General features: G+C 40.6%; 1 protein-coding gene across 1 annotated transcript; it reads left to right on the forward strand.

Annotated features, from left to right (window-relative positions):
- The first annotated feature begins 1,961 nt into the window (after positions 1–1,961).
- On the forward strand, positions 1,962–14,354 carry LOC129061589 (zinc finger protein 564-like). The gene is made up of 4 exons (XM_054562298.1): positions 1,962–2,085; positions 11,990–12,116; positions 12,320–12,380; positions 13,287–14,354. Exons 1-4 carry the CDS (start codon positions 2,083–2,085, stop codon positions 14,086–14,088), a joined length of 993 nt encoding a protein of 330 aa, XP_054418273.1. The 5' UTR covers positions 1,962–2,082; the 3' UTR covers positions 14,089–14,354.
- The last annotated feature ends 232 nt before the right edge of the window (positions 14,355–14,586 follow it).

The following is a 14,586-nucleotide window of genomic DNA, read 5'->3' on the forward strand; positions in this document are numbered from 1 at the left end:
ATATTATTAAAACAACAGAACAGAATAGAATAATATTAAAACAGCAGGGTTTTTCCATGGGATTTCCATTTCAACAAGTGGAGTTTTTCAGTGCATGTAGAGTTACAGTTTTGAAAGACGAAAAAGTTCTGGATATTGGTTTCACAATATCAGTGTACTTCATATGCTGAACTGTACACTTAACAATGTTGAAAATGTAAATTTTATCCCATGGGCATATTTTTACAATTGAAATTAAACTTTTAAAACAACGAAGTGAAAACCCAACCCACAGAATGGAGGACAATTTGCAAAATTCATATATCTGATAAGAAACTTGTATAGAGAATACAGGTTTCCAGGAAAGAGAGAAGTGGAATTCTAATGCAAATGGAGGGATAACACCGGAACTAAGAAGCCAGTTTGGGAAGCTGCAGATTTCCCTTCCAGCTCCCGCTCACAGGAGAAACAGCCCTCCTGCACCCCCAGTAGAAATATCCCCCAGCCCCGCCCCCTTCCCCCACATTGAAAACTCAAGGTAAGGTGGATGTTAGGGTTTTAATCTGACACCTAAATTGCTAGCCTCTGATATTAAGAGAAGTGCAATTATAATAATCCAATCCCTGTCTCGGCTTCTTGGCTAAGCGGTGACAGGCAGCCCGGCCTCGGTTGCCCTCCAGTTTCAAAAATGAGCAAATGGCGGGGGTGTGTGGTTGGGATTAGTTTTTGGTCTGCTATATTGTTTTACTTTCATCTTGTGTCTGTCTGGCTTTTAATGGTTTTCTTTTCTTTTTTTTTATTATTTGTAACCCTCACTTCATCTGTCCATGGGTTTAGCTGGCACAAACGATATTAATTGGGTCTCTGTTCTCTATTTCCCCAACCGGGGAGGCTTAAGCTTCATATTCTTTGGTTAGGGAGGAGAGGTAGAAACCATTTGCACTCAGGTGTTCTTGGTTAGGGGAAATAGGTCTTGTGATTCACTACCTGGCTGCAAGTTGCTTTGTTTGGCCTTGTTCATTTTACTTCAGTTTCCCCATTCCACTTGCCCAGGAATTTTCCTTGCTTTTTACTATCCTGTTACAAAAACACAATCACTGAATCAGAGTAGAGACCACAAACCCTCTCTTTGCTTTTATTATTATCATGTTAATTGTTAACTGTTGACTATCCTGTACCTACCTATGTAAAGAAGTTTGTCTCTTTTACTTTTTATCCAGTCCTAGGGACTTCCTTGCTTTGTTTTCTCCTGCCTCCCTAATCTACCACCAGTGGGTTTTATATAACCCTCTAACATCTTCCCCTTTGATTCTGATCTATAAAATAAGTAATAAGACTGTAATTTTCTGAGGCATTTTGCTCAATCCCTGGAAATTTTGCTTCCCAGCAATTGTTATCAGTTTGGCTCAAATAAACTCATATAATTCTTACAGGTTTGGATGTTTCTTACGTTGACAATTTAAGGACCAAAGGAGTGGGGTTGGGGAAAGGATGGGTACAAAGCTCAGTGCTTGCAAGTGTCAAAGACGAGAATGGAGCCAGGCTTTATTTAAAAACGGTGCGTCACTTTTCAGTGTTTGCATTTCTAAACAAAGGTCACAGTTCCGTGAGTTGCTTCACAGCTTCACTCCAAGCCCTTGCCAGGACCTAAGGCACTTGCTCCATTAAGACCTGGCCTAACCCTCTTGTCTGTTTCTGTACCGTCTGCAACGAAGTGCCCCAGCGTTCACATACAGCTGGGTGAAAACAACTTGGACATACCCAAGCCCCTAAAAAGTTGTTTCAAGGCAAGTGCGCCAAGTGGGGTCAGGTTCCCGCCCACCAACCGAAAGTGTGTCCCAAAAACCTGTGTTCTCCCCCCGCTGTCACTCAGGAACGAGGGGGCGCGGCCTTGTGAGCTGTCCAATCAGGGATTTCGCTGGGGGCAGGTGGGTGGGGCGACGCATCCAGAGGTCGCGGACTGCTCAACTCACCTAAGAGGTTTCAACGGCTCTGGGTAGTTCGGTTGCCGAGGTTTTTGGTGACTTGGCAGCCTGTGTCTTCTGTCATCTGCCCTGGGCCTGAGTTCTCCCCAGGATTGAGGGAGACCCAGGAAACCTAGAAATGGTGAGTGTGCGGGCCGGGGTTCGGAGACGGGAGGAGGGGCTGGTTGGAATTGGCGGTTTCGGACCGGGCTTACCCGCTACACCTCGGGAGCCTGCTGATTGCAGTCCCCGGGGGGCGACGCTCGGACCTCATTCCTTTCTGGCTTGCAGCGTCGGGGCTGGGGCAGCTGCCGGTACCCCTGGCGTCTTTGTCCCGTCACTGCCTGCGGCGACTTTGGCTCACGAGACTATCTGGGCAGCTGTGCGTCCGCAGCACCGTTTCTCCCCAGATGGTGCGGTGACCATCGTGGGGTGGGGGGCGCCATCTAGGATCAGTCGTGACTGGGACAGCAGGGTTTGTGCGTGGAAACAGCTGTGGTCTGTGGGGTTCCCAGTCCTTCCGTTTCCCCCTGGGGGACCAGTTTTCTCCTGAGTTTTCCAAGCGTTTGGGAAGCAAGGTCTCAATTCCACAGCTCTCTGTCCCTAGCCTACCTCTTGTGGCTGGCAACCACGCTCCTCGAATTCCGAAGCCAACTTTCCCTCTAGGAGTCAGAGCACCGTTATCAACAATTTGTCCCCCGTAGTACGTTTCAAAGAGACCCGATATTTTATTTGTTTAATTTTTTTCCCACAGAGTTATGGTTAGCTTCATTTTTAGAGAGTTACACATTTTTGTGGCTATTTTAAATGAGTGGAAAGGCAAGAAGAACCACCTGGAACTTCCCTCTGTGAAATCCTGGTTCTCTCCCCCAAGGATCTGTCCTGGGCACAGACCTCCTAGGGGAATTCTTTGGGTGAAGATTCCTGTTTGGAGATTTTCCTGGGTGATCTCTCCTGTCAGCAAGGACCCTGTCTGGATTTCTCAACTTGAAAAGATTTAATGACTTAAATGTTTGTTTTTTGATAGGGGTATATTTTGGAGCTTTAGAGACTATAAAATAGTTCCAAACACACAAAAAATAGGTAAATTTAAAAAAATTTTGATTACATTTTATTTTTGTATCTTACACTCTTCTTTTGAGCATGTGTAGTAAATGTACGAGGTCTGGTTTTTGCATTTTGGGGGTTTTCAAATCAAATTGCAGAGTTTAGACTTGCAGAGCAGATGTGTTCAAGTGTGATTAACTGTTTCCAAACCAGTTTCTTTTTCTAGAAATATAATTGACTGATATCTTTTACTGAAAGGAATAGATATTTGGGGTTTTCTAGTTGAACTAGGAAAAGACCCTTAAAATTTTCTTATTTCCTTTCCATTTAAATACTGTATTTAAGTGATTTTGCTGGATTGTTCAAATTCTGGGATTGTGTCATTTAAAATATTAATAGTGGTCCTGAGCAACTCCATTGGAGAGCAGAAACCTATGTTCAGTGACCCAAGCTAAGACTCCTCTGAGCCTGCAAAGGGAAGTACTTGAAGGCCCAGTTGGTGTTCCTGGGGAGCTTCCTCTTACGGGTGCCTTACCTGCTTGCCTCCACCAAGTAGGAACCGTTACACTGAGAGAAGCGGCAGTCCTGGAAAGCTGGGGATGCAAGTATACGTGGGATTTGGAGAGGGGATATGCTTTCTGAGGTTGTGGTTGTGGTTTCTAAGGCCTGAACATTTTTAGATCGTATGTATGAACTTTTCCATCACCAATGCAGTTGACCTCAAAGTCTAATTTATGCATATTGAGAAAGTCTATGTAGATCAGGGGTTCCAAGTTTTTGACAGAGGGTTTATGAATGGGGGGTAGGGGGTTCATTGGGTCGGAACTTTAACTTAATCTGGCTGAGAGTTTCCTCACTATGAAAATGGAAGTCAGGGGTAGAAAGCACTTCTATGCTTACAGGAAAGGGGAGGGTGTGTGGAGCTCCCAGAGTTCAATTCTGTGTCTGCTCGGGTGTCTCTTCCATTGTTCCCCACTCCGAGGTTTCTCTCTCAGGTAGGGGAATCTATTACCCCATGTTTGTAATTATGTTCACCTTTTTTAATGTAGGTTTCTTTGTGAACAATCTTGATTGCAATATTTATTTATTTATTTATTTTGTATTTTTTTGACTGATCTGATTTCCACAGTAGTTATTTTTCTTTTTGTTGGATTTCTTTCTCCAGGGAGTATTGTAACCCTTTGATGCTAGTTTCCTTGGGCTTTAAATGTTTAAGTTGATTGAGAGATACCGTGTGAGTAACGCAAGATAAATGGGGAACTGATAGCGGTATCCCCAACCCCTGGACCGGTACTGGTCTGTGGCCTATTAGGTACCTGGCTGCACAGCAGGAGGTGAGCAGCGGGCAGGAGAGTGAAGCTTCATCTGTATTTACAGCTGCTCCCCGTCACGCGCCTTACCACCTGAGCTCCGCTTCCTGTCAGATCAGTGACAGCAATAGGAGCGTGAACCCTACTGTGAACTGCTCATGCAAGGGATCTAGGCTACGTGCGCCTTGTGAGCATCTAATGCCTGATGATCTGAGGTAGAGCTGAGGCGGTGATGCTGGCACTGGGGAACGGCTGCAAATACAGATTATCATGAGCAGAGAGGTTTGACTGCACAGAGACCATAATATGTCAGTTGCTTGCAGACTCATATCAAAACCCTATCATTGAGTGACAAGTGACAATTAAGCTGCATCTGGTGGTAGGCTTTATAGTGGCAAGTGAGTTGATGTACTTCAATTGTACAGCTGCATCTGGTGGCAGGCTTTTAAGTCAGAGTCCAACACTTTGGGTGTCACTGTCTCCTGTCACCCCCAAATGGGACCGTCTGGTTGCAGGAAGACAAGCTCAGGGTTCCCACTCATTCTGCATTATGATGAGTTGTATAATTATTTCTATATATATTACAATGTAATGATAATAGAAATAAAGTGCACAAGAAATGTAATGTGCTTGAATCATCCCAAAACCATCTCCTCCTTTCCCTGGTCTGTGGAAAAATTGTATTCCATGAAACTGGTCCCTGGTGCCAAAAAAGTTGGGGACTGCTGCCATAGGTAGTTAACTAGATATTACTAAAGAGAGCAAAGAGAACTGGACATAGAGTTTGATAAACTGGGGAGGATGAGCCTCTTGGCTTCACCAGGAATCTACAGCTTCACAACCCAGAGGATTACAGCATTCCTCCACCAAGGGGATTGATACTTCCTCCTTCCCCACTCCAGTACCAGATTGTTGGTGGGTGCAGGGGAAGGTGCTGGACTAATAATAGAGGTCTGTCAGTCTAGCTAGGGGGTGGGCCCATCAAAAAGCCGACAAAAACTTGGGAAGTTGATTGGTTCTTTTGAAAAAGCATCTGATCCATCCCAAACCCAAGCTAATATAATGCCAAGGGAACAGAGAAGCACACTCTTTATTGCTCATGACCCACAGTTGCCCTGTTGACTTGTGTGTCCTCTCTGCATACCCATGTGGACTTAGCTACTGTGTGGCTGATGGACTCCATGCACAGGCTTCAGGCTGGAGCCTGAATACCTCAGCACAGCAATAGTTTGTAGCCAGGAATACAAGCTAAACTAGCCAGATGCTGGACTGAACTGAGCTTTTTATGGCGCAGGATCTCTGGACAGTGACTCTGTTTCTGGCCCTGATTTTATATGATGGGACAGACAGAGAGGGGACCCAGAGGCAGCCTTCCACACTCATAAACCATCTTGCCACACCCATGTATGGGTCCTCGAAATGCTTTCCTCGCGATCCCGTAAAAGAGCCTGATTTCCATCAACAGATGAACCAAATAGAATTTTGGTTCCATTCAGGCCAGAGAGCCTGAAGATGTCAGATGAATGTTTTAAAGTTCTCAGGTGCTTTTTCCAATTTTCGGTTAGTTTTGTATGTGCCCGTCCCTAAAGAACTTTGACATGTAAAAAGGCTATACTATTTCTAAGGTAAATGTACTGCTGTTTCAATGGGTGTGAGGGAGGAAAACCAATTGAATTTCAATTTTCATAGATTTGAGAAAACACAGCAAGGCTTATGTAAGCTTATGTAAATATTTGAAATTGCTGGTACGTTTCAGAGCTTAATTGCAAACCTCTCATGTATTATATCTGACTTATTTCTTTTATATATCCTTATTGTAAAATATAGTATAGAGAAAATTGTCATAATGTTTTTTGCTCTTTTAGTTAGAAAGGGATTTATAAATTTTTATGGTGTGCATTTTTCTATTATTTATTTAAATCTTGGCATGGTTTCTTATATTGAAAAGATTAAGTTAAATTTAAAAAGGAATACTTTATTAATAATAATGATTATTCATAGGTAGATGTGGTATGTATAAGTTTTTGTATTTTAAATAAATAATGCATGGGAATGTGAACAGTTCCTAAGCAAATGTCAGCAGATGGTCATGGATGCCAATTTGATGTCAATAGGAATCCCCAGTTTGGGGTGCAGTGGAGAAGAAGACTTGATTCAGTGCAAATCATCTTAATCGTTACACAGCACAGATATGAAAACGGCAGGCTAAGAAAACAGCACAGCCATAGTATAGCCCTGGGGCCAGGCAGCCTCTGAGTGAGACCCTTCTCTGGCTGCACAGCTCTGTTGTGCTCCTTGATGGTTGGCTCTGCACTGTTTCTTGCCAGTCTACTTTAGGCTGTGTTGGTCTGCTCCGTTCTGACTAGGTGTCTTCAGTGTTTCAGCTTAGTCTGGAGGATGCAGTCTTCAGTCTTTGGTGGAAAGGGAAAGTGTGTTCCTGGAGCCAGACGGGAGCAGAGGGGAGATGGCTTATTTGGTTAGGAGTCCCTGCCATTGATCCATCCTCATGTGAATAAGGACTCCAAATCCTCACAGTTTGAGTGGCCCAAAGGCACTGTTCCGATTGGTCAGAAAAGAGCTGCTTTGGTTTGTTGGGGCTGTGCAGCTCTGAATGGATGGGGAAAGCCTCAGTCCTGTTGTTCAAAAGGGAATACCAGGAATTCCTTTATAAGAGCTGGCTAGATGGCAGAAATACAGTGTAGACAGGCAGTTCAGTGCAGGCTTTTTCCTGAAGTGCATTTTGCATGCGAGGTCCCTGTGTGGAAATGGCAGCCAGGGTGTTTTTAAAATTTTGAGCCCAGTTAGCCACCAGGAGCCCTTCTTAGTAGGTGTCTTCTTTCTCAGGGTTCACACTAGAGAACTAATTGAAGAGGAGACTCTGTCCGCATATCCTGCTCCAGTCTGTGTTCTAACTCCTTCCACTCTCAGATGACCAGTTTCGATTAATGCTTACTCATCCTGTTAGTGTGTGTTTATATAAAAACAAGCCAGCGCAAACATCTACTTTCCATAATTGTGTTTGTTATTGTCATGAGTGGTCAGGCTCCACATGTTTGATGTTTGACTCCTGAGCCCTCCCTTTCCTGATCGTCCTAATCTAGACAGGCAGCTAGGAAAGCCACGGGGTTCCTGCACTGTGAGCTACTCCTTACTGGGTGCTGCGGTGTGCTGTATTATTGACTCTACCAACCCTGGGTTCTATATACAGACGACACTGGGTTGACAGTTTAGGTAATTCCTCATCCTTTATGAACAGGAGTATGAAAATGAGACTGTCTTTACAGTAGTCCTGGGTCAGTATCTTGGCTGTGAAGGTGTGACTGAGGCCGGGTTTGCCTGGACATTAGGGGGAGCCTTAACGGGCATGAGGATGGTTGCACCCTGTGAATGAGATGAGCGCATCAGATGGCTTCTCCAGAGAGCAGTTATTTCAGTGAGAAAGAAGAGACAGGGAAGGTAGCCAGTAGGTGGGACAATGCCAGGGGCCTCACCAGGAACCCTAAGTAACTCTGCTGCTCCTGCCCCTACATCTTGCAGCAAAGATGCTGACCATGTGCATTAGAGTAGACAATACCATTGTTTCAGTTTTGCACAGAAAAAGGATTAGTTCAAACTCTTCTTAAGCCCAGAGTACTTAAACTCTACATAACAACCTTGTGTCATAGTGTAGCCGAACACAAGTCCATCTGCCTGCTACTTCAAAAACTAATACTTGAGAGTCAGGTGCTGATAAAAAGGAATGTGGTGTATTCAGGTGTCGGCAGCCTGGGAGATGGGAATTTTTGTCTCAAAGCCCATCTTAGCATCTCAGTGCAGACAAATTTTTATAAGGCGGGTGAGGGACAAGGAGAACAAAGAGATCAGGGGAGAGGCTGTTGATAGATATGTATCTATCAACATGAAAGAACAGAACAGAACTCCAAAAAAAGATCTAAATGAAATGGAAACAATCCACTGAGTTCAAACATTGGTTATAAGGATGCTCAAGGATCTCAGTGAGAACATCAACAATGAGATAAAAAACACAAAAGTGGAGATAGAAAGCATAAAAAAGAGCCAGTCATAAATGAAGAATACATTAGAAGGAATCAGCAGTAGATTAGATGAAGCAAAGGACTGAGTCAGTGATTTGAAAGGTAAGGAGAACAAAACACCCAATTCAAAGAGCCAAAAGAAAAAAAGAATAAAAAAAAATGAGGATAGTTTAAGGGGCCTCTGGGTGGGGTAACATCAAGCATAATATTTGAATCATGGGGGTGCTGGAAGGAGATGAGAAAAAGTGAGGAATTGAATATAAGGATGGAAAACTTTTCTAACCTGGCAAAGGAAATAGACTTACAAGCCCAGGAAGTGCAGAGTCTCAGACAAGAGTAACTCAAAGAGGCCCACACCAAGACTCATCATAATTAAAATGGCAAAGGTTAAAAACAAATAGATAATCTTAAAAGCAGCAAAAGAAAAGCAGTAAGTCACTTACAAGGGAGCATCCATAAGACAGTCAGCTGACTTCTCAACAGAAACTTTGCAGGCGAAAAGGTATTGGCATGAAATATTCAAAGTGATGAAAAGCGAGGACCTACAACCAAGATTGCTCTACCCAGCAAGGCTATTGTTTACAATCAAAGGACAGGCAAAGAATTTCCCAGGTAAGAAAAAGCTAAAGGAGTTTATCACAACCAAACCAGTATTACAGAAAATGTTAAAGGGACTTCTTTAAGAAGAAGAAGAAACCAAAACGTCAAAACTATGAGTAATAAAAATGGCAATAATTATATATCTATCAGCAATTACTTTAAATGCAAATGGACTAAATACTCCATTCAAAATACACAGGATGGCTGAATGGATAAGAAGACAAGACTTTTAAATAGGGTGTCTACAAGAAACTTACTTTCGATTGAAAGATAGACATTTCATGAAAATATAAACAAAAAAAGTCAGGGAAGCAATATTTATGCATATATCAGGCAAAATAGACTTTAAAACAAAGGCTATAGCAAGAAACAGGGAAGGACCCAGCAATTTCACTTGTGAATATTTATTGACAAAACCCAAAACAGTAAATTGAAAAGACATGCATCCGTATGTTTCTTGCAGCGTTGTTTACAATAGCCAAGATAAGGAAGCAACCTAAGTGTCCATCAATAAATGAATGGAGAAAGAAGTAGTTTTGCATGTATACAATGCAATTTGGCTCAGCAATAAGAAAGCATGAAATTGTGCCTTTGGTAACAACATGGATGGACTTACAGGGTATTATGCTGAGTGATTTAAGTCAGACAGAAAAGGCAAATGCCATATGATTACACTGTGTGGAATCTAAAAAGCAAAATGAATGCACAAGCAGACAAGAAACAGACTTCTAGATGCAGAGAACAATTTGACAGGTGCTAGATGAGGGGGGATTATGGGTGGGTGAAAAAGGTAAAGGTATTAAGTACAAACTGGTAGGTAGAGAATAGTCATAGGGATATAAAGTATAGCATAGGGAATACAGTCAGTAATTTTGTGAAGACTATGCATGATGTCAAATGGGTACTAGATTATTAGGGTGATCACTTTTTAAGTTATATAAATGTGTAATCAGTGGGTTCTACACCTGAAACTAATATAATATTGTATGTAACTATAACTGAAAAGGTTTTAAAAATTATTAAAAAAATAAAAAGATAGCTCTGGCTGGGTGGCTCTGTTGGTTGGAGGGTTGTCCCTTACACCAAAAGCTTGCGGGTTTGATCCCTGGCCAGGGCTTGAACCTAGATTGCAGGTTTGATCCTCCATTGGGGCTTATATGGGAGGCAACTGATCAATGTTTTTTTCTCTCACATCGATGTTTCTCTCCCTACCCCTCTCTGTAAGCATATTCTTGGGTGAGGCTTTAAATACATTATTTTAAATAAATAAATAAAATAAAAAGATAAAGTAGTTGTATTAGTGACAGTTCCCTGAATTTTTATTTCAGAAAGTTCTTATTCTTTATGAAGGCCGTTTTCCTTAACACAAAATTCTACAGAGTGGTTTCTTAAATTACAAAATGTTCACTATTTTATTCCAATCTGATCTTGTTTACACAGTTTCAGAAAACAGGTTGAATTTAATTCATCTTTGTTTCTCTATACCTAATGTCTGTTTTCCCCTCTGGATTCTTTCAATATATTCTCTTTGTCTTTGATTTTTGTCTAATTTGAATATGCTATACTTGGGTATGCATTTTTGGTATTGAATGTTTAGTGTTTTAGAGCTTTCTGGATATAGTGTGCACCTGTCATTAATTTTAGGCAAGTTTGGAGAATATTACTTCACTCATCTCCTATTTCTTTTTTTTCAGTTATTCCCATTTTTTTTGTATTTTAATCCTCATGTTAAGAAAGGTTTTGCTTTCATGGGTATTGTGTTCTGTGTTTATTGTCCTTCATTGTCTTTCCATTAGACTCTGGTGATACAATTTTTGTTTTGTTTTGTTTTGGCACAATCCTTGTTAAAAACAGAATATTTGGAGTGTATCTCAAGTACCATCTGTTCTTTTTCCTAATTTTGGAGATACCATTTAACCTTTGACCTCGAGGCTCTTGATGGATCTGAGAATAGTAGTTTCACTTCTTCTTTTTTTTTTTTTTTTTCTTTTTGATGAGATCGAGAATGGCAGCTCTGAAGTTAAAGTGCCACACCAGAAGGTGACAAGGCAGCCTAGAGTGACTCGTCAGGGAAATTTTTCTTTGAAATCAGAGAATGGAAATTTTTTGTTTTTTTAGAAGGAAGGTACTATTGAACCTTTTATGTGTTCTGTAATGATGCTCAAACTCACCATCAGACCATATGGACTTCAGTGAGCTCCCTGGCAGTCTGCAGCTCTTAACTTGTTTCTCAAGGGAAGTGAAGCCCAGGGTACGCCATTAGGGTTTGATCAGAAAGAGCTCTCCTGACCTGTTCTCTCACTATGTGTTCTAGAATTTGGCAGGAAGCAGACCTGAGCATGAGTGCAGGGATTTTGTGGCCTAACTTGTTATGGCTTCTTTCCTCTATCTGAGCTCTAATTTCCAAATAACCTTCTAGCCCCATTAAATTGAACAGAGAGGGAAAGGAATTGCTGAGTCTGTGATACACAAGTTACAAGCAGTATTCTGCACAAGCATATTTACACTGAGTCAGTTGCATCTGATTACTGGCAAAGGCCTGGGCTTTAGGACAACATGGTCAACTGGCTTTGTTGAAAGTGGTTGTCACAGGCCGCCTGGACTCTCATGTTCAGTGATGGAAATAGGAGGAAAGGTGTCCAGTGTCACTGTATTTTATTGAAACTTCATGCAAATTTAAATCTCTGCCTCATGGATTGCTATGAATGGGGAGTAATAGCAGATGAAAGAATTATTTTCATGGGAAGTCAGTGGTCTTAAAATGATTATAATACATGTTTCATCTGTATGGCATTCCTGTTATTTCCCAAAATGGTCAAGACCCTGATATTACAGAGAAATAAGATGCACTGTGATCACAGTAAGAATGTGTAAGTAATTTCCCGGTGTTCAAAATGGTGTTAAACTTATGAGAAAGTAACTTTTAGATGACCAAGTCATAGAATAAATGTTTGGAGACAAGAGAATCTTAGGTAACTTTTCTGTAAATGGAGTGTAGGTGCCCAGTGCTGACAGTTTCACCTTTTACTGTACCTATATATTTGGGGTGATTTAGGACTCCCTGGCCTTTGAGGATGTGGCTGTGAACTTCAGTCTGGAGGAGTGGGCCTTACTGGATCCTTCACAGAAAAAGCTCTACAGAGATGTGATGACTGAAACCTTCAGGAACCTGGCCTCTGTAGGTAAGGATGAGGACATTCCTTCAGTCATCAGTTAGAGAACAAGAGTTTCTTGTTCAACAGTATTGTTTCAAGATCAGTAATGTGGGAAAAGGGGATGCTGGTAAATAATCTGGGCATGGCTAGAGCTCATCATGGATCTCACAGCAAATAATTTGTCTATCATACTAATTCTTTGGAATCATTTTTCTGGGTCTGCCTTTTAGGAAAAAGATGGGAAGAACATGACATTAAAGATCAGTACAAAAAACAGAGGAGAAAATTAAGGTGAGTCACCTTAATTAAGGTGAGAACAGAAAGCAGAGTCTCACTGCAGGATTCTAGAATTGGGTTGGCCAAAAAAGTTCATTTGTTTTTTTCCTTAAGATGGCTCTACTAGCGCTTAGTTGTCTTTAACTTCATTCAAAGCAATTTTGTTAGATTTTATTGTGACAGCTGTCACATCAGTGTGGATTAAAAAAAATCAAAATTGGTGAATTTTGTGTAGCCGTTTTAATGGTGAAAATCAAAGAGAATACACAACATTTTCAGCACTTTATGCTCTATTATTTAAAGAAAGGTAAAAACGCAAATGAAACACAAAAGATTTTTGCAATGTATGGAGAAGGTACTGTGACTGATCAAGTGTGTCAAAAGTGACTTGTGAAGTTTTATGCCAGAGATTTCTCACTGGACAATGCTTCCTGATCAGGTAGATCAGTTGAAGTTGATAGCAGTCAAATCCAGACATTGATTGAGAACAATCCATGTTATACTGTGTGTGAGATAGCCGACATATTCAAAATATCCAAATCAGTAGTTATTGGTGAAAATGAAAATGATGTCTTTTATTTTATGGACATTTTGGCCAACCCAATATGTTGTGAAATTTTTAAAATATGTAGCAACCAAAACAAACTCTGCTTCAAATGTATTCTTGTTAGAAAAAATTTTAAAAGTACTCTTTCAAATGTAACATATATGTTCAGTGTTTACTAAATAGTTCACTTGGAAGCAGCATTAGTAAACCTTATATTTGAATATCTCAGTTTCATAATAACAAGGGTAAAAAGTCTTGGAAAACATTCAGTATATTCTCAGACAAGACAGAATATACTTTTCCTATAAAACATAATAAATACAATTAATATAAAATTATTAATAAATTATTAATAATGTGCTTGTTTTTTACAGAAGTCCAATAGTAGTGAGAATTGGTGAAAATAAGGAGGTTAATCCACATGGAGAAAAGTTCAGCCTTATTTCAAATCACAATCTGAAGAAAAAAACCAGAGTGAAGCAAAATCAATGCAGAACACGTGGAGAAGTTTTTGTGTCTCGTTCATCCCTTAGTAGGCACAACAGATGTCACACTGGACACAAAGCATATGAATTTCAAAAAAATGGAGAGAAGCCTTATAAGTGTAAAGAATGTGGGAAAGCCTTTAGTCATCTACTCTGGTTGGAAAAACATAAGGGAACCCACAATGGAGAGAACCCCTATGAATGTCAAATATGTGGTAAAGCCTTCAGGTCTTCCAGAAATGTTAAAGTACATGAAAGAACTCACACTGGAGAGAAACCCTATGAATGTAGAATATGTAGTACAGCATTTAGGTATCTCAGTGATCTTCGAAGACATGAAAGAACTCACTCTGGAGAGAAACTCTATAAATGTAAAATATGTGGTAAAGCCCACAGAGACCACTGGTCTTTTAAAATACATGAGAGAGTTCATACTGGAGAGAAACCCTATGAATGTAAGAAATGTGGTAAAGCCTACATATCTTTTAGGTCCTTAAAGAGACACAAATCAACTCATACTATGGAGAAACCCTATGAATGTAAAATATGTAATACACCATTTAGGTATCTCAGTGATCTTCAAAGACATGAAAGAACTCACACTGGAGAGAAACCCTATGAATGTAAAATATGTAGTACAGCATTTAGGTATATCAGTGATCTTCGAAAACATGAAAGAACTCACACTTGAGAGAAACTATATATATGTAAAATATGTGGGTAAAGCCCACAGAGGGAAAAAACCTCACACTACAGAGAAACCCCATGAATGTAAAGTATGTGTTACAACAGGAAGGGACATAGCTTGCACTCCAGCAGGAAGGTGTTTGTATTACCCAAACAGAAGTGAGGTTTCTCCTAGCCCAGCAACAGGACCGCTTGGAAAAATCACTGCCGCCCTGAACTCTCACTTTCATTCAAAGCACTTCTTCCAAACTTCCTCCTTTTTCTCTATAAAGTAGCATTCCTTTTTTTTTTTTTTTTTTTTTTTTTGGTGCAGTTTGCCTATAGATTTTGCTCTGGCATGTTTGTACCAAATTACAATTCTCTGCTATAACCAAATAAATGTACTTTACTAGTTTTTTTTTAAAGTTCAACAGTGTTGGCGAGTCATGGTACTGATGACTTGGGCACACGTAATGTCATTCAACAAAAACATCATTAATACTAATCAATAAGTCTCCAAGAC

Source organism: Pteronotus mesoamericanus, unplaced genomic scaffold (genome assembly GCF_021234165.1).
Source record: "Pteronotus mesoamericanus isolate MK-2021 breed Mesoamerican mustached bat unplaced genomic scaffold, CSHL_Meso_final scaffold_636, whole genome shotgun sequence".
In the NCBI taxonomy this organism is placed as follows: Eukaryota; Metazoa; Chordata; class Mammalia; order Chiroptera; family Mormoopidae; genus Pteronotus; species Pteronotus mesoamericanus.